The 25,960-nt window shown below is 43.5% G+C and overlaps 1 protein-coding gene across 1 annotated transcript in view; it reads right to left on the reverse strand.

Moving 5' to 3' along the window:
- Positions 1-13,360, reverse strand: part of MAP6 (microtubule associated protein 6) — a 79,373-nt gene extending 66,013 nt beyond the window's left edge. Inside the window, exon 1 of the mRNA XM_064365302.1 lies at positions 12,188-13,360. Coding sequence (XP_064221372.1) covers positions 12,188-13,095 — 908 coding nt within the window. The 5' untranslated portion in view covers positions 13,096-13,360. The remainder of the gene's footprint in view (positions 1-12,187) is intronic.
- Positions 13,361-25,960: the final 12,600 nt, after the last annotated feature.

Genomic DNA, 25,960 nt, shown 5'->3' on the forward strand with positions numbered 1-25,960 from the left:
AAGTAAATGAAAAACGTTCATTGGTAATCTACTCTACTTCATTATTTCAGTGATAATAATAAAAGTAGACAGCACTTACTATGATGAGTATGCACGGTGTACAAGCATTATTTCACCCCATCTTCATCATGGCTCTATGAAGTCACAACTGTGTAATTACCCCCATTTTATTGATGAGAAAAATCAAAGCTTTCCCAAGATCACACAGAGTTTAAGTTAAGATGCATGATTCAAACCCTGTTTTGATGGGCACTAAATTCTTCACAGGACACAAGGACATCTCCCAGTACTCATACAAACATTCCTTCCAACAATTTTCTGACAGTTGTTCCCCTAGAGAACTCTGGCTCCCAATTTTTACTCTCACCAGGTCCTGCCTGGTGCTTTTAGATACAATACTTGCATCTATATTATCTCCCTCAAAGGACAACAATCTACTGCAAACAGGGTTCATGTGCTCTTCACCTTGAATCTACATAGCCTAGAGTCCCAGCCTTGGCATGCTCTTAAGATGTTGCATTGAACTCTGAGTAAAAGTAATATTAAGCCCACTGAATATTACTAAGGAATTAGGATCAAATAAATCCAACCTAATTCCCTGCTTTTATAGTATAAGCCTCTTTCTCAATGGACTAAAGCCCTGAAGGATAGAAAAGATTTAGAAAGAAGATGGGAGGAGGGCATGGGGGAAAACTGTGAGCAAAATCCAGCAGTAGTTTAAGTGTGGGGCTGTGGGGCCCAGTGTAGACTGTGATTTGGTCAGAGCACCTGCTGAGGACCATATGATTTTAATGTGCAGCCAGGGCCGAGAACAACCAAGAAAAAGCATCGAGTGTGTGCAGGGAGCAGTGGGCGAAAAGGCTGGAAGCATCAGATAGCTCAGATCCTGGAAGGCATTGACTGCAGGCCAAGGTGCCTGGGTGTTGCCCTGGAAGAGAAGGGAATCCATTGAGAGTTTAGGACAACGAGGGGTGAGACTACCCACCCCTTTTCCACTGCAGAAACAAGGTTAGTGGAGGGAGATTGTACGGGCTTAGCAGAGTTGGGGCCAGAAAGACAGCATAAAGGTTGAAGTTGGCAGCAGCCCTCCCAAGAATGGCATGTTGGACTAGGGGAGTATAAGGGGACTTGGCAGGGGCCTGCTGGAGCTGCACAAGCAAGACACAGCTGTGGCTGGAATGAGGAGAACCAGATTCCTGAGCCTGCTCAGCCACTGACTGTTTCTGTAACCTCAGTCCCCACCCCTCCCTGACTCTCCTCTGCACCTTTAAAGATAGAGATGTTTACCTTAAAAGGTCATTATGAAGTCTATAGAAAAAGATATGTTAAAGCAGTTGGCACAGAGTAAACACTCAGCAGATGAGGTTGAAACTCAATGATGTCTCTGTTCTTTCTAATATTCTGCTCTTTTGCTTTCTGCCTTATATATTATGGTTTAATAGGGAACAATCCTTAAGGGCTAGGAGGCTTGCAAAAATGCACTATGCGCTCTAGGATATGCCACGATGTGGGCCAGCATTTTGAAGTAATTGCACGAAATGGACAGTGACCACAAGGGGACAGCTCAGTGGAGGAGGCATGGTTTCAGGACGCACTTGTGGTGAGATTTGTGGCTTGAGGCCTGGACACAATTTTCCCACCAAAAGAGGTTACACCAGGCCTAATCCTGCAAAAGCCTCTTCATTCAGTTTGAAAACAAATACCCACTGACAGTGAACTATGCTAGGATAAAGGAAGGATAGCAAAGATAATAACGATGTGTATTATGTAATACACAGCATGGGTAGCTCCCCTGTGTAATGTTCAAGACCAGCAGCACAGGAGGTGGGAGATTGAGACCACAGTGAGGCCTATGCTCCTGCTCTCTTTCAGACAGGAGAGGCAGGCACAGACACCGAGAGCTCATCCTTTGCTGACTCCTCTCACCCATATCAGAGATGTTGATGCTTATGGGCCATTGACCTCAGCATTCTTTTCTTCTCACCCTCTCTATCCCCCACCTACCCTAATGTCTATGGGTTTCATTCTCACCAACAGGCTGATGTTGTCTTTATCTTCTTTTCTGTTCTGCCCTTTCTTCTGAGCTTCAAGCTCTGTCTCTTTTGTATTTTGTTTCTTATTTTTTGTTGAGGTATAACATACAGAGAATAAAGTCCATAAGTCTCAATTGTTTGTGTGTATAAACCCATGTCACCACCACTCAGATGAAGACAAAACATTTCCAACACCTCAGAACGTTCTCCTGTGCTCCTTCTCAACTTGCACATATACAAGTTAATATATGCATTAGATGCAATTTCTCCCTACAAGAGCAACAAAAATTAATTGTATACATCTTATCTTTTTTGTGGGTTAGTCTTGGACAGCACTGTATTTCTGAGAGTTAATTACCCACCTAACTTCCAGAGATTACCATTATTCCAACATTTATCACCATCAATTACTTTGCCTGTTTTTGAACTTCGTATAAATGGAATCATTCAGTAAGTGCATTTGTATCTAGGATCAATTTTGTCGCCCACTAGGACGCTTTTGGCAATGTCTGGAGATGCTTTTAATTGCCACAACTCAGGGTGGAGAGGGGTGGGAAATATTACTGGTGTGTAATGAATAGAGGCTAGGGATGCTGCTAGACATCCTACAACGCACAGGACAAGCCCACAACAAAGAATTAGCTGGTCAGTAATTGATAAGCCCTGTGTATCAATCTCCTATAGCTACTGTAACAAATTACCACAAACTGAATAGCTTAAAGCAACATAGATTTAACATTTCACAGTTTTGTTATTCAGAAGTTCAAAATGGGTCTCATTGGAAGCTCTAGGGGAGAACACTTTCTTTCCCTTTGCCAGCTTCTAGAGGCGGCTTACACTCCTTGGCATGTTTCCTTCCATCTTCAAAGCCAACAACCGCCAGTCAAATCTTTGTCACACTGCATCACCCTAATATGACACTTCTGTCTTCCTCTTTCACTTACAAGGACTCTTGTGATTACACTGAGCCCAAATGAATCCAGGCTATCCTTCCAATTTCAAGGACCATAACTTAACGACATTTGTAAAGTCCCTTTTGCCATGTAAGAAAACATATTCATAAATTCCTAGAATTAGGATTTGGATGTCTTTGGAGAGGGGATTATTCTGCCTTCCATACCCTGCTATATAATATTCTGCTGTATGAATATACCACAATTTATGTATCCTATTGTTGATGGGCATTTGTGCTGTTTTAGTACTTCGCTACTAATAACGCTGCTATAAACATTCTTACACATTAATTTCTGTTAGGTAGATACTCACGGATGGAATTTCTGGGTCATGGTAAATGTATGTTTAACTTGAATAGATAATGCTAAAGAGTTTTATAATGTGGGTGTACCAATTTACACCCTTAGCAGCAGTATGAATTTCCGTTTTCATTCTGTATTGAACATCTCCATGTAGACCTTCCAAAGACACCCTAAACTCAACTTATCCAAAACTGTGCTATCTATAAAGCTCAGTGTATACCATCTTCCCTCCAGACATCCAAAGCAGGAACGCTGGAAACATCCTAGACTCTTCCCTCTCCCTTTCTGCCTACTTTTATTTAGCCCCTATTATTTTATTCTTTTCAGCACTTGCTTACATTCCATTCTTGCTGGAGGGCTTCATTATCTCTCACCTAGACCACAGTTTCTTCCCTGGACTCTGTTCTCAGTCTCATCTCTCCAGTCCATTCTTCCCACTGCTGTCAAAGTCACCTTTTCTAAAATCTAAAACTGAACCCTGATTCTCCTCTTGCTTATAAGACAAAGGAGCTAGCCGCAGCCTACCTCCCTCTTCGGCCGCTTGCCATTCTATCCTTACGCAGTGATACCTCCAAGTTCTGCCCGCACAGAACTGCTTATGATTTCTCTTCTTGTACTTTTACTCAAATTGATCCATTCTCCCATTTACTGCCCACTCATCTCTCAAGACTCAGCCTACTAGTCACCCTCTCTACTGAACTCTTTCCCAACACCCCTCAAATCAGGCAGACTTAACACACTCTTCTCTGTGCTCCACCATGCCCTGCACAGACATTTTCTAAGGGCACCTATAACTTTTCAGCAGACTTGTCTATGTCCAATAAACACAAGCCTCCTGAGAGCGGGGACCACTTTGTCATCCAGGCACTTAGTCCAGGACCTGACATAGTAGATGCAAATAAACATTTACTGAATGGAAGCTGAATGAAGAGAGTACATATTAATATGACATGGAGGAAGTGCGGAGTGTAGAGATAGGCAAGCATAGACAAAGTCTGTGCTTTCAACAGTCTTAAAACCTAAAGGGGCCAGGTGCGGTGGCTTAAGTCTGTAATCCCAGCACTTTGAAAGGCAGAGACAGGCAGATCACCTGAGGTCAGGAGTTTGAGACCAACTTGACCAACATGTTGAAACCATGTCTCTACTAAAAATACAAAATTAGCCAGGCGTGGTGGTGCGCATCTGTAGTCCCAGCTACTTAAGAGGCTGTGGCAGGAGAATTGCATGAACCCAGGAGGCGGAGGTTGCAGTGAGCCGAGATTGTGCCACTGCACTCCTGCCTGGGCAACAGAGCAAGGGGGTTCATAAGCTCTAACAGGGAAGTAACCGCATAGTTTCCACAGAGCTACTGTAAAGATTTCAGGGAGAAAATGTATCTAAGGTTTCTAGCCTTCTGCTAGGCACATACTAGGCACTAAATTAACTATTATTATTATTATTATTTATGGTGAAACTAGATGGTTTTTAGTTTGCTGGTTCAGGGCCATGTTGAAGTTATCTTCATTCAGCAGAGAATGAGAAGCTCACCTATTTACATTAATACAGTAGACACAATTTGTAAAGCCAGAGCAGCATTCTAGAAATAGCTACTTAATCTTAATGAACATTTGTTGATTTATTTTAGTTTTATATTTGGAGCATTGAATTATTCTTAGTGATTGTTGATTTAGAATTATCACTGGCTTGACATTTTTTTAAAGTTCATATATGCATTAGATGCGATTTTTCCCTATGAGAGCAACAAAGAATTAATTGTGTATATCTTATCTTCTTTGTGGGTTAGTCTTGGTCAGCATTGTATTTCTGAGAATTACACGAATTTAACCAATGATCTAACAAAATGCCTCAGTAAAAATGTCCAAACAAACATAAAACACTGCTGAGTTCATGTGTGGTTTCCATGACAAGTTTCTCTCCTGGTTTTCTTCCCTCCCCCCATCACTCCTCCTTTATCTTTTTCATGGATATCCCTTCTGCTGTCAGTACTCCAAATACATGTATCCCCCATGGCTCCATTTTCTGTTGGTTAATTTTCTCTACTCCTTTTCTATGGATAATTTTGCCTTTTCCCATTACTTTCATAACACCCACAAGCTGATCGTTTTCAAATCTATATTTATAGCCCAGACCTCTCCCTAAGCTTTCAGATCCATTTACTTAACTGATCCTCGAACACCTCTTGTTAGATTTTCCATAGACAACCCAAATTCTATATATTGACAAGTACTTCAACTTTCACTTCTGACTTTTTTTCCTCCTCTATATTCCCTGTTCCAGTGACAAGCATCAGTACCAGTTACCAAAACCAGAAACACAAGGGTCATCCTGGGTCATATCTTCTTCTTTGCATCTCAATTGGTCATTCAGATCTGTTGTTTTGTACCTATATTATGTTATAAATCTCCAATCTCACAGCCATGATTAAGGCTTTGTCATTTTCTCCAAATTATTTCAATAGCCTCCTTATTGGCCTCCCTTTCTCTAATCTCCCCAGGTTAGCCAGTCAATGGGAGCTTTATAAAATTTGAATCAAACCATGTTATCACTATGCTTAGATTTTTTCAGTGACTCATTATGGTCTATAAAAGCAAATCCACACTTCTTAGCCAGGAATATAAGGCTGATGATAAGCTGACCTATGCCTACTTCTCAGAGCATAAAAAGAAAGGGAATAGTAAAAATAATAGTAAAATTTACTGAAAAAAGAGATGCTCCACAAAATCAAAATTTTATTCTTTGAAAAAACTAAAAAACAAAACAAACTGAACAAGACTAATCCCGAAAAAAAAAGATAGAAGGCACAAATAAATATTTGGTATGAAAAAGGAGACATAGCTACAGGTAAGTAGAGATTATTTTTAAATCCATAAGATAATGCTATGATCAATTTTATGTCAATAAATTATAAAATTAGAAGAAATGTACATTTTTCCAGAAAAAATAAATTACCAAAATTGGCTCAAGAAGAAATATAATACCTGGATAAGTGAATCACTATTAAAGACATTGAATTGATAGTTAAAAAAAAAATCCATGAAAAAGACAACAGATACAGCAAGTTTTACAGGAGAATTTCATCAGATATTTAAGGAGCAGCCCTTCTTATATAAACTTGTTTTAAATAACTGAAAAGGAGGGGAATCTACTCATCTAATTTTATAGGTATAACCTTGACCCTAATAGTACGTAAGGCCAATATGAAAAAGGAAAAATTATAGGCCAATCTTATTTGTGAATACACGCAAACATTTCAGATAAAAAGTAGCAAACCAAATTCAGCATAATAAAATATATTTTTATCTAAGCAAGATTTATCCCAGGAATGCAAAGATGGTTCAATATCAGAAAAAAAAATGTACTAACAGATTAAAAAAGAAAACCCATAGGATCATCTCAGTTGATACTGAGCCTTCAATAAGAGAAAAAGCATTCAGTAAGACTGAACAGCCAACTAATTTTTAGAAACCCTAGCAAATTAGGATAAAGAGAAATTTCTTAACCTTATCTTATTAAAACATAAAGCAAACCTCATACTTAATGACAAAACTTTAGAAACTTTCCCACATCCCAAGACAAGGATGTTTGTTATCACCTACTATTTGAAACCACACCAGATGTCCTAACCAACAGAGCAACACACACACAAAAAGCAAGATATATAAACCTTGAAAAGGAAAATAATACATTGTTATTTGCTAAAAACTTACATTATCTTCACAGACAATCCAGCAGAGTCTACAAACAAAACTAATTAGAAAGTGTGATAAGATTCCTGAATACAAGATTAGCATACCAAAATTAATGCATATGGGCAATAATAAATTAGAAAACATAATAAACTCTTCACAATAAGAGCAATAATTAAAAGATAGCTCAGAATAAAATAAAATAAGATAATGTGTGCTCAGACTGATGGAATAGAACAGAGAATCCAGAAATAATATCTAAAAATATGTAACCCCTATGTGATAGAGGAGATGTCATAAGTTATTGGGAAAAAGTAAAGCTTTAAAAACCAGTATAGGGATAAATGACTTTCCATACAGGGAAAAATTCAATCCCTACCTCACTCCATTCATAAAGACAAAATCTAGTTAGATTATCAACAATTAAAATACAGAAATAAAACTTTAAAACTGTATACATGTTTATATATATGAGTATATATGTGTATGTAATTTTGTGGAGAAAATTACAATATATAAGTGAAGAACATAAAAGATTTAAATAAATGGCAAGCTTTGCCATGTTTGCATATGGGAAAACTCAATAGCTTAAAGATGGTAAATCTCTCCAGGTAATTTTTTTCCCAAGTAAAGCCTGCATTCATCTGCATCAAAATTATCTAGAGTGCTTGCTAAAAATTAGATACCTGGGCTCCATTTTAAGCCCATTCAATTAGTATGTATGAGGATATGGCCCAGGAATCTGCATTTTGGAAAACTCTCCAGGTGATTCTTTTGTGTATTAAATTTTGAGAACCATGACTTATAAAAGTAGATCATAACATGAGTTGCACATTAGAATCACTTGAGATAGTTTTTAAAAAGTTGGTTGCCAAGGCTATACCCCAGACCAATGAAATCAGATTTTCTGGGCAAGGCACCTATGAATCAGCCTTTTGAAAGTTCTCCACTGATTCCAATGTGCAGCCAAGGTTGAGGACCACTGCCCTGGGTGGTGGTTGATGTAGAGTCAGGTATATAAAGTTTGTTGCCCTTCTCCGTTTGAACATTTGCTTCTAGTGCTAACCTGGTAAGATTTGGACTTTAACTTGACTGAGGAAGACACAATTTTCTTACATTAAAATTATGACTCATTTATTTGGTATCCCCACCTCCTTGTCTGGTACATGGTACTTGGTGATCATTTTCTGAAAAAAAATTCAACTAAATGAAATTGACTCTATCAATATGTAAATAAATAAAATTTTCACCAAGCCCTAAAAACTCCATTAGATTCAACAAATCTATATGGTACCTAGGCTGTGAGAGGTCCAGAAGTGAACAACATACAGCCTTCTCTTTAGGTGTTCATGACCTGGTGGGAGAGACTGATATGGACAAAAGTATTTTACAATCAAGCAGACAATGATAAGAGTTCAAAAACTAAAAAGGGAATAGAAGAAAAATTAATTCAGAGTGGCTGGATCTAGGAAGGCATTGCTGTAGATTCAGTAACCAAGATTGACCTTGAGGCATTGCTGGGATTGACCCATGAGGAAATTAGGGAAATGGGCAGTTGGGAAATGGGACTGTTCTGCACAGCATAAACTAAGTCAGATGGGCCTTCCTGTAACCTTCATGCAAGGCTGGAGGGCAGACATTAAAGGCTCCTTTTCTTTCTAACTTCCTTGTCACTGCTCTCATTTTTCAAGTATTTCACCCTGGTTTATTAATTCTACCTCCTGGTGCCTCAGCTGGTTTTTTCTAGGAAAAGTTTCTCATTAGCATTTCTATAGGGAGCAGCTGCTACCCTATCTATCCCTATTATCTGATGTCCAGGGCAATAAGGTTGACTGGGAGAGGAATTTTAATCCCCTCCTTATGACTCATCTATTTTCTAATTGAGAACGGCAGGTCTAAAGTCACAAATGGCTTCCCAGTGAAATCCATCCTTAACATTAAAAATGGTAATAAAGACATGCTTCTCAATTTTATATCATCTATGTAAAATGAATGTGTTAAAAATTAATCAAACTCATGTTTGTGAATAATCCTAAAGCTATCTCAGATACTACCTGAATGCAAAAATCTCAGGCTAGTATGATGAGCTGTTGGATAGGGAAGGGTTCTCAAAACCATAACATCAAAGGATATCTAATGTTATTTATGACTGTAAATTATAAAGTAAAACAATGAGCATGTATATGATTCTGAATGTTGAATGTATATTTTACATAATGGACTGTGTGTCCTTCCTGTTTAAGCAGACTGTTCACATTGATGTCACGTGACAGACGTCATTTGTAAAGTCCATGAGATGAACCAGTCACCATGGTGTAAGCACACCATAATTTATGTAGAATGGCAGAAGAAAAGGGTTTGTAAATCAAATTACCATTGAAGTGGCGCACAACTTAGCTTCTAAGGCGACATAAGGCCCATCTACAGTGGACACGGAACATACTTAAATTCAAAAGATATCCTAGAATCACAACAAGGAAAAGAATGTGAGACAATAGGGAGAGAAAATCAATGTTCTAGATAAGCTTATAATTGCCAACCATCTCTACAGTGTATCTAATGTATTGACTATCTTATTTCTTTATAACTACTTTAAGCCAAAGTGTATTTCTCAATTATTTGTTAATTTTTCCTCTGGAACAAAAAAATGTTAAATTTCACATCAAATTTGTCATGCACTTAAATTGTTCATTAAATAAATTGATGTTTCTTAGCAATATTCATTCCCATAACATTTCAAAACCCTTCTGATCAGCAAAATGGTAATGCTGGCCCCCCAAAGTCATGAGTATAAATTTTACAGATCTAAATTTAAATTTTTTTGAGGTGTTCAAAGTTTTTTTTTTTGACAGGTTGATAGAATTGATAGGTGCTAAAAAAATAATCATTCTCACCAGCTGTGAGGGCATAGCCGTCCCCCACCAAATCCAGTCATTTCCAGTCTGCGTGTAATATGAAGCATGGCATGTGAAGCATGACGTGCTTACTGCACAGTTAAGCTGTTTTTTTGAGGGAAAAGGCTATATGGAACAAGGTACAACCCCAAATCTGAGGTGTATTATATCTGAAGGATGTGGTCATTCTTTAACTGACAGGCCACTCATCCATAAACAAAGCAAGTCCTGCCAATTTGGAATCAAAACTGAGCAGGATCACCCAAGGAGGCTTAAGAATCTGGAATCTCTCTTGATTGGCATTGACTGTATGGTAGTGAGAAGAGATAGCTCCTGTCAGTGGGTAGTAAGGCTCCATCTGTCACAGGGTGCTAGAATGAGAGTGGGAAGATGAAGAGGCCAGGCCAGTAGTCTATGATGTTGGGCCAGTCTTGGGTTTCTCAGGGTAGGAAGATCAAGAAATGAAATGTGGTCTTGAAACAACAAAGCTATAGCAGAACCAGAAAACTATATCCTGGCTTTGTTTTTTAAGTATCTTACTTGCTTGTTTCTCCTCTTTTCTTTTGCTCCCCACTTGGTAGCAGCATAAAAACATAGTGAACATTCTACCTTCTCATGGCTAATCAAGGAGAAGGATTTATGTCCTTGCTTGACCAAGAGCTCAAAGGAAGTGCTGTACTCCTGGGGTACCAGTGTGGTTGTTGTGATAGCAATAAACCAAGAGAGAGGTGCCAAGAGGGAGGTGGAATTCAGGAAGATGAGAAATGCAGGGGTAGAAGCTGGGGGACAGATTTTCTCTTCACATGAAAGATGTCTGAAGATGGTAGTCTTTCCTCAGCCTATGAGAGAGTGTTGGTGATGTGCACTGGGGAAGGACATTAGTCTAACATGAGGCTAGATATAGAGTCTTGGCAAAGGACTAACTCTCTAGTCCTCCCCACCGCACCCTCTTGCAGGAAGGAGGCAGCAGGAAGCTGTGGCATTGATAAAGGAACCCATAAGCTGCATTTTGAACACCTCTAGCTCAATTACTATTCATACACATCTTCCTGAAGATCCCAAATGCAATGTTACATGTCCAGAGTCAACTGTGTTGTTAGCTAATTGATGTTGGTTGGAACATAAGGGCAGGATTGAAAGCTAAGACTTCAGAAGTATATACTGGCTGGATGAAGAGCAAGAAAGCAGACTGGAATGGTTGAGGCTGCAGCAGAGGGAAAATTCTGGAAGGAAAGAGATTTTCATGCTTGAAAGCATGCATTTGCAAGGAATTAAGTGTGCTGGAGAAAGGGGTTCTTGGTGGCAAGAGAATGAGAGACATCTGGAGAACATGTAAGGAAAGGAGAAAGAAGATGCCTCGATAGCAGAGAAGGCTGGAGGCATCTAGGAAGTAGGATCCGAATAATAAGGCATCATGTAGAAGGTAGGAATGGAACCAAGACGTACTAATTACCGCTATGTCCTAGGCACAAGCTGTTCTCCTGAATCATCTCATTTAATCCTCACAATGTCCAGCACAGTGCTTGGCATATAGTAGGCATTTAAAAATATGTTGAATATTTGATAATAATTAAATAAAAATGAAATCAATATTTAATATTAAATCAATAAAAGCATGAACAATCCTAAGAGATGTCTATTACCAATCACATCTTACAGATAAGAAACTGAGGCCCAGAAAGGTTACAAAACTTGCCCAATATGTCACAGCCAGTAAGAGATAGAAGGACAATGACTTCAAAGTCCCAGTGGTGGAAGGAGGGGGGTGATTTGTAAAGATCCTGTGGGTAATCTACAAAAAGGTGTGGTGCTTGGGTGTTGCCCAGAGACTGAGAGAGCGAGAAAAGAATGAAGAGCCAAGTGAACTGGGCTAGGGAGAAGGGGGAGAGGTCACTTGGAAAGAATTCTTCTAGAAGAATGGGGACCGTGCCAGACGGACGGACGGCAAAGGGCAGCATCCAGGCTAACGCAGCAGGTGAGCTGGGTGGGGGCAGGACGAAAGCACAGCCTGTGCTGACATTGCAGTCTCTGTGGGCAGGCAGGGATCTGAGGTGGGCGGGATGGAGAAAAGGGCTCTAAAGCGGTAAAGTGAAAGAGCCAGGCAGTCTGAGATGGAAATACTAACAGCTTGCGCATAGGACAGGGCGGAAGAGAAGGCTTTGATGGGAGGTGGTCTGGGAGGCGGCTGAGGGGAGGGTGTGGCCTGGGACTGGAGGGAGGCTGCATGCGGGGCCTGCGCTGGGGATCGTGGGCCCTGGGCAGCCCGCGGCGAGGGTCTGCGTGGCGACTCCCGCGCCCGAGCAGCGGCCGCATCTCACCTGTAGGAGCTGCTCACGGTACTCGCCACCTCCTCGCGGATTTGCCGGTTGAGGGCGTCCGCCGCCGCGCGTCCCCTGCCAGCCTCGGGGCCGGTGGCCTGGACCAGGGCCTGGGCCGCGGGCAGCGGCGTCTGCTCCTGCCCCAGGCCCTCGGCACGGCGCACCATCCAGGCAGGCCCGGCCTTCCTGCGCGTGTCGCGCTCGTCCGCCCCGGACGCCTTTCCGGCCGCCAGGCCACCCGCTCCGCCGGGGGCCGCCTCCTGCTCCCGGGCCTCGGCGGCCGCCTGCACTGGCCAGCGCTCCTGGCTCTGTGGCCGGCGCTTGGGCGCCCCGAGGATGGGCGCCGACGCCTGGGAGGCCGCGGGGATCTGCACGGGCTTGGGGATCCACGGGTGGTCCCCGCGGCGCGGCAGCGGCCAGGCGCGGAAGTCCTTCTGGTACTGGGTCTCGCGCTCGAAGGGCGCGTCGGAGGGCTGGTACTCGCTGCGCGGCCGGCAGCTGGGCTCGGGCCGCTGCACCTTCCAGGCGCGGTAGTCCTGCCGCATCACCGAGTCCGCGGGGCCGGAGGTGGAGCCCGAGCCCAGGCCCGGGCCAGGCCCGCTCCGACCGGGGCCCGCCGCCGGCTCGCGCTCGCCGCTAGGCCCAGGCGCTGGCCCGGTTGCCCGGGCAACTGCATCCAACTCGCCCTGGGCCGGCTGCGTCTCTATGGCAACCGCGCGCGCCAAGGGGGGCGCGAGAGCCGGCTGCGCCTGGGGCTGTGGCGGCGGCTGTGGCTGCGGAGGGGCGCCCGGGTGTTCGGTGGCCTCCGAGTACTTGGTGAAAACCAGCGGCACCGCGATGTCCGCCTTGTCCAACTGGTTCCAGAAGCGGGCGATGCAGCAGGCCCTCGTGATGCACGGCCACGCCATGATGCTCGCTGCAAAGCCGGCCCCCTCTTTCTTTTTGTGGTTCTAACGCAAGTCTCTAATCTTCCTTCAGCCTCCTACTCTTACCGGCCAATGTGATTCCCACCGTTTTCTCCCCCGGATCAGCCGGAGCTAGTTCGCCCTCCTCCGTCAGCGAGCACCCGGGGAGACCGATCCTAAGAGAGTCGGTAAAGTCCCTCGATTACCGGCTGCAAACGCCTTTGGGAGCGCAGTCTGCTGCCGGCGCCGAAGGGCGAGAAGCGCGGCGTCCCCGAGTCCCCGGCGAGGGTGTCTGGGACGCGCCCCTCCCTGCGGCTGCGGCGGCGCACAGACCTCGGCCGAGCGAGGCGACGTGAGGAGAGGTGGCTGCAGGCTTAAGCCATGGCGCAGAGGAGGGGCCGGGCGGTGTGACCGCAGGGTCGGCGGACCGGGCTCGAGTCTCCTTCCCGCCGGCGTCCGATTGCAGCCGGCCACCTAGCAGGGATGGGAGGCCATCACCCCCAGCGGAGACCGAGCATTGCTGCCTCCGCCGCTGCCCGGGAGGATGCTGCAGCCGCCGCCGCCGCCGCCTCTTCTCCTGGGAAGCGACCCCACCCTTTTCTGCAGCTCTCAGTCTCCGCTGCTGCCCGCGAATGATGGTGCAGCCGCTGCCGCCGCCGCCTCTGCCTCTGCTGCAGGGAAGCGGCCCCACCCTTTTATGCCGCTCAGCAGGGGGAAAAAAATCCAGGAACGTTGCTGATTGAAAGAGTGCTGCAGGAAAAAAAAAAACAACAACAACAACCAAACACCTGCTGTCGTCAGCCCGCGCTGCTGGGAGCTTGCCCTCTCTCCCCACCTCCCTCTGCCCTGGCAGCTCCTCCCTCCTCTGCTCCCGGGCAACAGCAGAATCTGGGGCCCTAGTGGATTCAAGTCCCAAGCTCCTGAGGACTTTCTGTCCTTGTGCTTGTCGCTTCATCCCAAGGAGTCAGAGACTCCTCTTTTGTAAAATAGGGCCAATCATTGGGGGGTGGGGGCTATTAAATTTTAAACCACGTTGGAAACTCCTAGTGAAATGTCTGTCCCAGAATAGATGCTTTGAAAAGGGGAGCTGCTGGTAGTCAAAACCGGCGGGCTGTGTGTGAGCCCAGTTTGGCTGCCTCCTGGTTCAAGCACTTGCCAGTCTTATACACAGGCCTTCCTCAGATGTGTGGGAATGGGAGCCCCAGGGCTGGTGGTGCCCTGGCGGTTCCTTTCCTAGGGAATCCCCCAAGAACCACCCAGTTCCTGTTTGGTTCAGGGGCCACACTGGGCACAGGTGGAGAAAAGAAGATTCTTGAAAGGGGCTTAATTGTGGAGGTTGGGGTGGGTCGGTGCAGTACCCTAGGAAAGGGCAGTGCCTGACTGCATGGGCTTTCTGGCACGTTCTCACTTCTCGCCTTTGCTCTTCTTCTATCTTCAAAGCAGAAGAGATTTTGGAGTCCGAAAGACCTGGTTTGGCTCTGCTACTTTCTGTGTCATTTAGTCTCCTCACCTGTAGAATGGAGAAAATAATAGCTGCCTCAAAAATGGTTCTGTGGGCTGGGCCCAGTAGCTCAGGCCTGTAATCCCAGCACTTTGGGAGGCTGCGGCCGGTGGATCACCTGAGGTCGGGAGTTGACCACCCTGGCCAACATGGTGAAACCCCGTCTCTACTAAAAATACAAAAGTTAGCTGGTACAAAAATTAGCTGGGCCAGGTGATAGTGCCTGTAATCCCAGCTACTCGGGAGGCTGAGGCAGAAGAATTGCTTGAACCTAGGCGGTGGGAGTTGCAGTGAGCTTAGATCGTGCCATTGCACTCCAGGGCGAAAGAGCAAAACTCCACCTCAAAAAAAAAAAAAAAAAAAAAAAGTGGTTTTTGAGGATAGTTAAGGACTCAGGGCAGAAGCTTTGAGTCAGATCTAATCTGCAGGGATTAAAATCCTGGCTTTTGTAGCTCTTACTGTATGGCAATGGCAAACCACTGCAATCTTCTGACCTTCAGTTTCATCTGTGAAGGGGGGTATCAATACTTAACTTGTAAGGTTGTTCTGAGAATTAAAAAGAGATAATGCACTAAAAATGTTTACCACAACATCTGGCATATGGCAATGGCTCAATAAATGGCAGCTATTGGTATTCAAAAGGCCCACCCAGAAGACCCATAAGTGGAGCTTCCCGAGAAGCCACTTGGACACCTTCTCCAGGAGATCTCTTGATCCTCCAAGTAACTTTTGTTCTGTCTTTGCTATCTCTCCATTTATATCTCCTGCACGCCTCCACTAGCTACATCCACCAGACTTCAGCTCTTTTTCCCTCCAATATAGGCAGAGTTTTCAGCATCAGTTAAGCTGGGAGCATTGGTGTTTCTAGGGGAGAAAGTCATGTATGTGTTTAGATTAAAAACTGATTGTATAACACAGCTTTTCTTTAACCCTAGAAACAAACAGGATGAGAAGACAGCTCTGATTAGTCAATTATCTGTTGAACTTCCTCCTCCTTAGGTCTTTGCCTCTTGGTGATTTGATTTGAGTTCCATAAATAAAATGATGCCCGGTGCTGTTTTCCAGTCGTTAGGAGATACATTTTATAAAGAACATAATCTGAGGCGGGCGCAGTGGCTCACGCCTGTAATCCCACCACTTTGAGAGGCTGAGGCAGGTAATCACGAGGTCAGGAGTTCAAGACCAGCCTGACCAAAATGGTGAAACCCGTCTCTACTAAAAGTACAGAAATTAGCTGGGCATGGTGGCACACACCTGTAATCCCAGCTACTCAGGAAGCTGAGGCAGGAGAATCACTTGAACCCAGGAGGCAGAGGTTGTGGTGAACTGAGATCATGCCATTGCACCCCAGTGCTCCAGCCTGGGTGACAGAGCAAGACTCTGTCTCAAAAAAGAATGTAATCTGGTCGTACATTTCCTCCCCTCAGTCCTGCAGAACTCCCTGGGATTTGGCTGATGTATCTCCAATAACGATTTCCAAAAGTTTAAAATAGGCTAACAATTGGAGGGAGGAGTTCTATTCTGAGAATAATTGATACTTTCTCCTACTTTCATTTAGCAAGTCTCGTCTCCTGATGCCTACTTTGTGCCTTGAGAACTATAGGACACTTATGGATTCCAGCTCTGGAGGAGGCCTCACTTGGAGGAATGCATTATTGGAGGACTGAGAGACAGACACATAAGCAAATAATTACCAGAGTATGGGCAACATAACAGAGGTTAACACTGGTGCTGAATGAATGATTAGTGAGGATGAATAGGAGTTCTCTCAGCATGAGAAGTGTAAGTAAAAGTACTCCAGGCAATTTTATCATTAACATCAACTTCCACGTTTATTTACTTAGATTTAAAAAATGCATTCAATTGTACAACCTCCTTGGACCATCCAATGACCCTGTGGGATAGATAAGTGTAGTGGTCATCTGTTATGTGGCTCATTTAGCATTCACTCTGGTGGTCACAGTACCCATCATTTGACTTTTGAGGGCCACTCTTCTACTTTCAGGCCATGTGGTTCAGGTGGGGTTAATTCTGCCCCACCTACCCTCTAGGGGTGACCATATGACTCACACCTGTTTGCCAGGGGACTGCATTTTCCTGGTCAAAGTGACTAGTTTACTGATGGGGGTGTAATCCATGTTAGACAAGTTAAATAAACCCTAGACTTTAGCTGAAACTATCCTAAAGATCCACTCTTTTTTTTTTTTTAACTAGAATTGCTAAGATGGAAGACCATGAAGCTATTGCTAGTGTTCATCTTTGCCATTACTAGGGGGAAGGCTTCCTAAGGTTGAAGCAAACACAGAGAATATCAGAAGGGGGCACAGGATTCTGATGCAATCTACACCGCAGAGCCCATTCTTTTCTTCTTCCCGATAGTAACAAACTTCCCAAGATTTAGTTGGGCACTGGGCCACCCAACCAGAAACCACATTTCCCAGCCATCCTTGCCACAAAGAACAACCATCTGCATTTCCATGTCACTTCCTTAAAAGAAGTTGCTTGTGTTCAACTTTGTCTTTCTCCCTATTGTGTAGGATGTGGACATGATAGAGGTGAATTATCATTTGGGTATTTAAGACAGCTCTGAGGAGTATGTTGTTGTGGTTAAGAACATTTGAGTGCCAAGATTCAACCCTGGGGAGGGAAGGGGTGGGGAACAAGACAGGAGAAGCCTGTCTCGGATGATCCCATGCGGCAGAGCAGCCTAGCAGCCTTGGGCTACCTACTTACTGCTAGACTGCATGTGAGAAAGAACTATAGTGCTCTCTTGTTTGAATCACTGTTTGGAGTTCTCTTAGTATTTTAGTCATTTGAGCATGTGGATCTGGCCATGCCTGAACAAATTTGAAGTATATAAAAACAACAGAGTACTAAAATACTAGCAAATACTATCATGTTAAGATGGGAAGGAATAATCAGAGTTAAAATATTCTAAAGTCCTTACTTGTTTGTGAGGAGAGTAGAAATATTAACTTATTGCATTAGTCTGTTCTCACATTGCTATAAAGAACTACCCAAGACTGGGTAATTTATGAAAAAAAAAGAGGTTTAATTGACTCACAGTTATGCACAGCTGGGGAGGCTTCAGGAAACTTATAATTATGGCAGAAGGCAAAGGGGAAATAAGATACCTTCTCTACATGGCCAAAGTAGGAGGAAGAGAGAGAAGGGGGAAGTGCTACACACTTTTAAACAACCAGATCTCATGAGAACTCACTCACTATCACGAGAAGAGCAAGGGGAAATCTGCCCCCATGATCCAATCACCTTCCGCCAGGTCCCTCCCCAACACTGAGGATTACAATTCAACATGAGATTTCGGTGGGGACACAGAGCCAAGCCATATCACTTATTAACCTAAAAAGTTTATGAACCTAAAAATTCACATTTAAAGAAAGAAAGAAAAGGGACTATAGGAAACTTTTTATTAAGGCCAGAAATGAGTACAGAGAAAACATGGCAAATAGCAAATGCATAATAGAAATAGAAATATTTTCAAACATATTAGTGATGGGGTAAATGTAAATGTTCAAAATTTTCCTGTTAAAAGACAGAGAATCTCAGATTAGAGAACATAAAACAAAGCAAAATGTACCTATACATAATTTTCTTATGAATTTTTAATGATTTTTTTTTGAGACAGAGTCTTACTCTGTTGCCCAGGCTAGAGTGCAGTGGTGCAATCATAGCTTACTGCAGCCTTAACCTCCTCAGACTCAGGTGATCCTCCCACCTTAGTCTCCCAAGTGGCTGGGACTACAGGTGCACACCACCATGCCTGGCTAATTTTTGCTTTTTTTTTTTTGACAGAGATGGGGTTTTGCCATGTTGCCCAGGCTGGTCTCAAACTCCTGGGATCAAGTGATCTGCCCACCTTGGCCTCCCAAAGTGTTGGGATTACAGGTGTGGGTCACCTCACCTGGCCAGATTATTTTTGAGTGTCATATTTAAAATGCAATTGCACATAAATATTGAAACAAATGATAGAAAAAGATGTAGTAGATGAGGTAGGAGAATACAGTCTGGAGGCAGGAAACCTTAGGCTGATTCATGCTGACCTCCTAGAACTGAAAAGAAAAAACCTGCCTCTCCATGCCCAAGTAACAAAAGGACCAGAGGCTACTCCCTTTGCAACCCCACACTACCCCTTTTCTGCATTGCAGATGAAAAATGAAAGTACCTTTAATTGGTCCCCTCCTGCAGCCAATCAGACTGGTTGCAGACCAAGTCTTCATGCATAACTCTGTAACTTCACTTCAGCCTCTGATTGATCTAACACAAACCAATTAGACTTACTGTAGTCCCCTATTCCATTTACACAGGGTGTAAACCAAGTAACCGATGGAAACCTTTAGAGGGTATTTAAACCCCAGAAAATTCTGTAACTGGCTGTCTTGGGCTGCTTGCTCCAGTACGCTCCCACTCTTTGGAGTGTACTTTTGTTTCAATAAATCTGTGCTTTTCTTTTGTTGCTTTGTTTGTGCATTTTGTTCAATTCCTTGTTCAAAATGCCAAGAACCTGGACACCCTCCACTGGTAACAGTACACGAATCAAAAAGAAAACTGATGCCATTTATTAATAACAGACAAATTTGGTTTTCAAACCAAAAGAACAGTTAGGGATAAAGAGGATCTTCATATAAAAATAGAAGGAACAATTCCCCAGAAGCATATAATGTGGTTTTCATCTACCAATCTAGCCTCAAAATATAGAAAGCAAAACTTGCAGAGTTTTAAGAAGAAATGCAAAAATCCATCATCATCGTCATCATAGAGCTTTTTAAAAATACATCTAAGTAACTTATAAGTGCAACACATAAAATGTTGTTTTTATTTCTGTTTGGGTGGTGAACTACATTTATTGATTTGAGTATGTTGAGCCAACCTTGCATCCCAGGGATAAAGCCTACTTGACCATGATGAATTAACTTTTTGATGTGCTGCTGGATTTGGATTGCTGGTATTTTGTTGAGGATTTTTGCATCTGTGTTCATTGGGGATATTGGCCTGCAGTTTCCTTTTTTCATTGTGTCTCTGCCAGGTTTCTATATCAGGGTGATGTTGGCTCTGTATAATTAGTTATGGAGGAGTCTCCCTTTTCCCTGATGTTTTGGAATAGTTTCAGTAGAATTAGTACCAGCTCTTCTCTGTAGGTCTGGTAGAATTCATCTGTGATTCCATCTGAGTTAGGGTTTTGTTGTTGGTGCTGGTGGTGGTAGTTTTTTTTTCAACTGATTTAATTTTAGGACTTGATATTGTCTGTTCAGGGTTTCAATTTCTTCCTGATTCAATCTTGTGAAAGTGTGTGTTTCCGGGAATTTATTCATTCATCTAGATTTTCTAGTTTGTGTGCATAGAGGTGTTCATATTAATTTTTGAGGATCTTTTGTATTTCTGTGGGATTGGTTGTAATGTGACCTTTGTTGTTTCTGATTGTGCTTATTTGGATCTTCTCTCTTTTTTCCTTTGTTAATCTAGCTAGTGGTCTATTAATCTTGTTTACCCTTTCACAATATTAAAACCGTATTATGGTTTTAATTTGTATTCCCAAGTGTCTAGTGATGTTAAAATTTTTTCAGTGCTTCTTTTATTTTACTTTTTTTGTTTTCTATAAATTTATTATTTTCTTAAAGATGGGGTCTTGCCATGGTTTCCAGGCTGGTCTTGAACTTCTGGTCTCAAGCAATCCTCCTGCCTCAGTCTCCCAAAGCTCTGGGATTACAGGCATTTGCCACCATGCCCAGCCTTAGTGTTTTACATGTTTAAAAAATTACATTTATCATTTTAATTGTAATTATAAACAATGTGGTTATTAAAATTTTTGCATGTATTGATCTCCATTCAGCACCTATACTAAACTTCCTAGTTTTAATAGCTTATGAGTTATCTTGAATGTATTGTTCACATAAAGACAATTTTGCCTCCTTTCTTATTTTTATGCCTCTCATTTCTTTCTCTTATTCAATTGTGACTCCTGTACCTCTAGAATAATTTTTCTGACTTTAATGGAAGTGTTTCCAGTATCTCACCATTAAGCATCATGTTGACTTTCGGCATAAAATGTTTAGAAACGTACATCTACAGTTATTTGACTAAGAAAGTGTTTTTAAAATCAAGAATTGATTAATTTATCAAACGCCTTTCAGTCTCTTTAGAGACGATCATGTCTTTTCCAATTTAATAATAAATCATTCTTGCCTTTTTGGTATAATATCAATTCAGTTGTGATGCATTGTTCTTTTAATGTGCATCAGAATTCTATTTGCTAAAATGATAAAGATTTTTTTGCATTAATTTCATAAATAAGCTTGGTCTGTCCATTTGTTTTTGCTGCACCTTGTTAGAATGGCCAACAGTATCATAATGACTTTATATTTATTCATTTTTTAGAGACAGGGTCTGGTTCTGTCACCCAACCTGGAGTGCAGTGGTACAATCATGGCTCACTGCAGCCTCGACCTCCTGGGTTCAAGCCATCCTCCCATCTCAGTCTCACAAGTCGCTGAGACTACCAGCACGTGCCACCACACCCAGCAATTTTTTTTTTTTTTTTACTTTTTATAGAGACAGGGACTCATTATGTTACCCAGGCTGGTCTCAAACTCCTGGCCTCAAGTGATACCCCAAACTTGCCTTCTCAAAGTGTTGAGATTACAGGCGTGGGCCACTGTGCCTAGCCATGGTGACTTCATAGAAAGCATTTGGATGCTTACCTTCTCTGTGCTCTGTAATGGTGCAAATGGAATTGGAGTTACCTGTTTCCTACTGCCTTGACATAACTCACCTATGAATCATCTGCACTTGGGGCTTTTGGGGAATAGCTTGTTGCCTACCTGCCAGAGTGATCATGTCATTCCCGTTTTAAGCCTCTTCAGTGGCTTCCCACTGCTCCTAGAATAAAATCTGGACTCCTTACTGGGGCCTTCAAGGCCCTGGATAACCTTGCACAGGTCTGTGGAAACCTCCTCCTCTGCAGTTTCCTACTGTTCACTGCCCTTGAGTCACACTGCTCCCTCTCTGGTCCTGAAACACATCGGGCTCTTCCCAGCCCGGGACCTTTGAACTTGCTGGTTCTTCTGCCTGGAATACTCTTCTTTCAGCTTTTACTTGACTGGCATATTGTCTCCTTCAGTCTTGCTTCATGTCAATTTTCAAACAAGCCCTTCCTAGCCTTCTTATCTGGCATAAGATCTGTTCTCTTTCATCACTCTGTTTGCTTAATGTATCACTCATCATGCTCTATAATTACTTGTTAATTTTTTAATTGCTTATTGTTTGATACCCCATTTTCTTTTCTTTTCTTTTCTTTTTTTTTGAGACGGAGTTTCGCTCTTGTTACCCAGGCTGGAGTGCAATGGCGCGATCTCGGCTCACCGCAACCTCCGCCTCCTGGGTTCAGTCAATTCTCCTGCCTCAGCCTCCTGAGTAGCTGGGATTACAGGCACGCGCCACCATGCCCAGCTTATTTTTGTATTTTTAATAGAGATGGGGTTTCACCATGTTGACCAGGATGTTCTCGATCTCTTGACCTCGTGATCCACCCACCTCGGCCTCCCAAAGTGCTGGGATTACAGGCTTGAGCCACCGCGCCCGGCCGATACCCCATTTTCTACCCCACTGTTGACTGCAAAATCCTTTGGGGGAATCCCCTCAGGATCTTGCCTGTCTTATTTACTCTTTTTTTATTCCCCGTAACTATGTTTGGCATATAGCAGATATCGAAAAAATAAAAGAAAAAGAAAAACGAACTAAAAACGTTGACTAAATGAATGAATCAAAGAACCCATGAAGGGGGGAACTGGGAGGAATAACAGTACTGTACCATTGGCAGAAAAGATGTACACAAGAATCTGCTAGGGTGGGGTTCAGGTTTGCACAGGTCTAGTTTCAGATGACAACAAAGGAGCCAAGTAGAAACTTCTGATAGACATTTGGAGATATAAGGATGGAGAGAAATGAAGAGGGTTAGGAATGTAGATTTTAGAGTTATCCTTAACCACCAATTAATGTCTTATTCACCCCTCCACTCTTCCATCAATGCATCTGTCTTTTCATCCATCTATCCATGCATTTATTCACCGATTCATCCCACAAACTTTTGAGTAAATCATGAGCCAAGCCCTGGACACCAGGGATGCACTAACCAATAGAGAGTCCCGGCCGACAAAGACTATACATCTGGAGGGAATGGGAGGGGAGTAGTAGACGTAAATTTAAACAGATCGTAGTCAGTAGTGCTATGGGGGAGCCACAAGTGCATCATACAGATTATAGTTGAAAACCTGTAGGTGAAAACAGAAGACTTCATCTTGAGGGCGCGCCAGAATTAGGCAGCATTAGAGAGGAGAAACTGACAAGAGCTGACAAGCAAAAGAAAAAGTAGATCATGATGAAAAAAAGGAAAAACAGAAGAGAAATTATCTTACAGTAGAAAAAACCTGGCTTTAGAGTCGGAATGACCACAGGGTGAATCCCAGTCCTGTTTCTTACCAGCTAAGTAACTTTGGAGAAATGATTTATTCTCTCTGAGCCTTGGTCATCTTCTCTGGAAAACAGAGATAACAGTACAAACCTCATAGCAACGTTATGAGACTGGGTCCTGCCTGCTGCACAGGAGGTGCTCACAGATGATGGTTGGATGGTGGTGGTGCTGATGATCATGAGGGTGATGACCGGGTGGTACTTTAGAGCCCCTGCTTTCTGCTTGTTGAGCAGTATACTCAACCCTGGGATTTCTTGAGGCATTGCCCTGGATATGAGAATACCACGGCAAATTTTGGTGGAGAGAAGAGTGGGTCAAGTCTGTGCCTCCATCTTTTGCAGCGTGACTGCAGTTTAGATGGAAACTGGATACCAGCCATCCACTTTCTGGAAGGAAAATGCATTAGCTGCAATCCATTACACTGATTTGCTGACTTGAAATCTTTGATCATGCGTGCTGAAATTAAGTGATTATATATTTTTTCTATTAAAAAAATATGCCTTCCCACTGGACTTAAATAGTAGGGTCAAATGCAATGGTCAGGGAAGTAGTTTTTAGTTAGAATCAATTTTGATTTTCATGCATATGGGAAACTGTGGCTTGGAACTTGGCCAAGAGGATCCACATTCTGCCTTCTGCACCTCTGCAGAGTGGCGGCACACTGGAGGTACTGGGGTAGGAATGAGGGAGTGGAGCCTATTGGGAATAGATCAACACATCCGTCAGGCAGGTGAAGAGTGATAATACTACCTGCTTAAGGCATCCAGCACTGTGCCCAGCAAGAATCAGTGATAAAGCAAACAGACCTCCCAGCCCTTTCTCACATAGGATTAGCATCCCAAGTGCCCTGGCAGCAAGGTCTCTTGAAAAAGAAAAGAAAGCCAGGACAGGGTTGGTCAAACTCTGAGACTGACGAGATTGTGTGCTAAAAGTGGTGAGGGAGGAAACTCATCTTCATCAAGTGCTTACTCAGACTGCCATGCATGGTGCTAGTGATTTCGTATTTGATCCTAACTATCACCCATGAGTTGGTATTACTTACCTCATTTTGCAGATGAGGGAATCAGGGCTCAGATGGGGGAAGGGACTTATCCCAAATCATGGAACTCATTCATATTGAACCAGCATATGAATCCAGGCTTTTCTAACCCCAAAGCCTCCATTCATTCCCCACAGCCCTGTGATGCTGGAGTGCAGGGGAAGTGGGGTATTGAAAATAAGACAGATATGACAGAATCAGTGGCTCTGATCTCTCTCCACTTAACTCAGAGTCATAAATTCTTGGAGAAGCCAAACATCAAGACAGCTGGGTCTGAGCCAGATGGCAATTTTGCACCTGCTGTTTCCACAGTGTCCAGGTCAGTTCCTGATAAGTAGCATGTACTCATCAATGATTTGTTGAATGAATAAACTGATAAGAGAGGTAGAAGGCTGGGTGCAGTGGCTCACCCTGTAATCCCAGCACTTTGGGAGGCTGAGCCGGGCAGATCACTTGAGGTCAAGAGTTCAAGACCAGACTGGCCAACATGGAGAAACCCTGTCTCTACTAAAAATACAAAATTAGCTGGGCATAGTGGTGCATGCCTGTAATCCCAGTTATTCAGGAGACTGAGGCAGGAGAATCGCTTGAACCCAGGAGGCGGAGGTTGCAATAAGCTGAGATTGTGCCACTGCACTCCAGCCTGGGCGACAGAGCGAGATCCTGTCAAAAAAAAAAAAAAGGTAGGAACATTAGCATGAAGGTTATTGCAGTAGTCCCTGCAGGTGAGGGTGATTTGGAGATGGAAAATGGATGGGAAGAATCGGATGCATTCAAGATATATTTTGGAACTAGAAGCAGCAGGAGCTGTTCAAGGGTTAAAGGTGAAGGTGTAGGTAAGGGAGGAATCTAGAATGTTTCCTGCGTTTTTGCCTTGAGTAACTGGCAGGAGGATAGTGTCATTTCCTGTGAAGGGGAAGCTTGGGAAAGGTTAAGAGATATAGTCCTGGGTGATGGGGAAGAGAAACAAGAGTCCACCCCTGCATATGTTGGGTTTGAGGTGCCTTGGAGCTACCCATGTGAAGATACCCGGTTGGCAGTCTGGAGCCCAGAGGAGGGTGAGGGCTGGAGATCTAAACTTGGGAGTCATTGTGCACAGATGGGTTTTAAAACCATGTCATAAGCAAGATCACCCCGGGAGAGCGTGCAAATAAAGAAAAAAGAGGGCCAGGAACTAGGTGGGTTCAAAACAGTCTTATTAAAACAAACAAAAACAAAAAGCAGACGAAGAGAGGGGTCATTACTGTGGTGAGCCGGAGCGACTTGTTTAATAGCTCTGAGCTTGTTTCCTCCTCCGTCAAGTGTGTCCTTCTCATAGGACACACTCCAAAGCATGCCTGACCACAGACAGGGGCTCGACAGCTGATGGAGTCCGAGCAAGGCTCAGAATTCTCCATCCTGACAAGTCCTGGAGAGGGACAGACTTAACTCCTCTCCAGCCAAAGGCAGCAGGACTAGAGCCTTTAGCCACCTCTGTGGTGATCCCCTATCCAGGCTTCTCCCGAGCCCTCGCCCGCGCCACGCTGGGCACCAAGTCCGCAGCGTCTCAGAATGACCACCAGAGGGAGCAGCTCCTCCCCGCGGGCGTTTGCCTGCCTCCTCCACTCTTCCTCGTCCCCTCCCTCCCATCCCCCTCTCACTAAGCCTCCGAGGGATCCTTCATTCAAACGTCCCTCCCACCTGCGCTGCGCAAGGCTCTGTCTCTCACTTTGAGTGCATGGGATTCCGGAGCCTAAGGATTTCATGGCTGGGCAAGAAAGGAGAACAGTTATAATCGTGGAGGAAGAGTATGATGAGGGGGAAAGCAAGCCCTGGGGTAAAAATGCCCAAACTGAACCTAAAT

The sequence above is a fragment of the Aotus nancymaae genome, unplaced genomic scaffold (assembly GCF_030222135.1).
Source record: "Aotus nancymaae isolate 86718 unplaced genomic scaffold, 86718_ANA_hifiasm-v0.15.2.pri h1tg000059l, whole genome shotgun sequence".
Lineage (NCBI taxonomy): Eukaryota > Metazoa > Chordata > Mammalia > Primates > Aotidae > Aotus > Aotus nancymaae.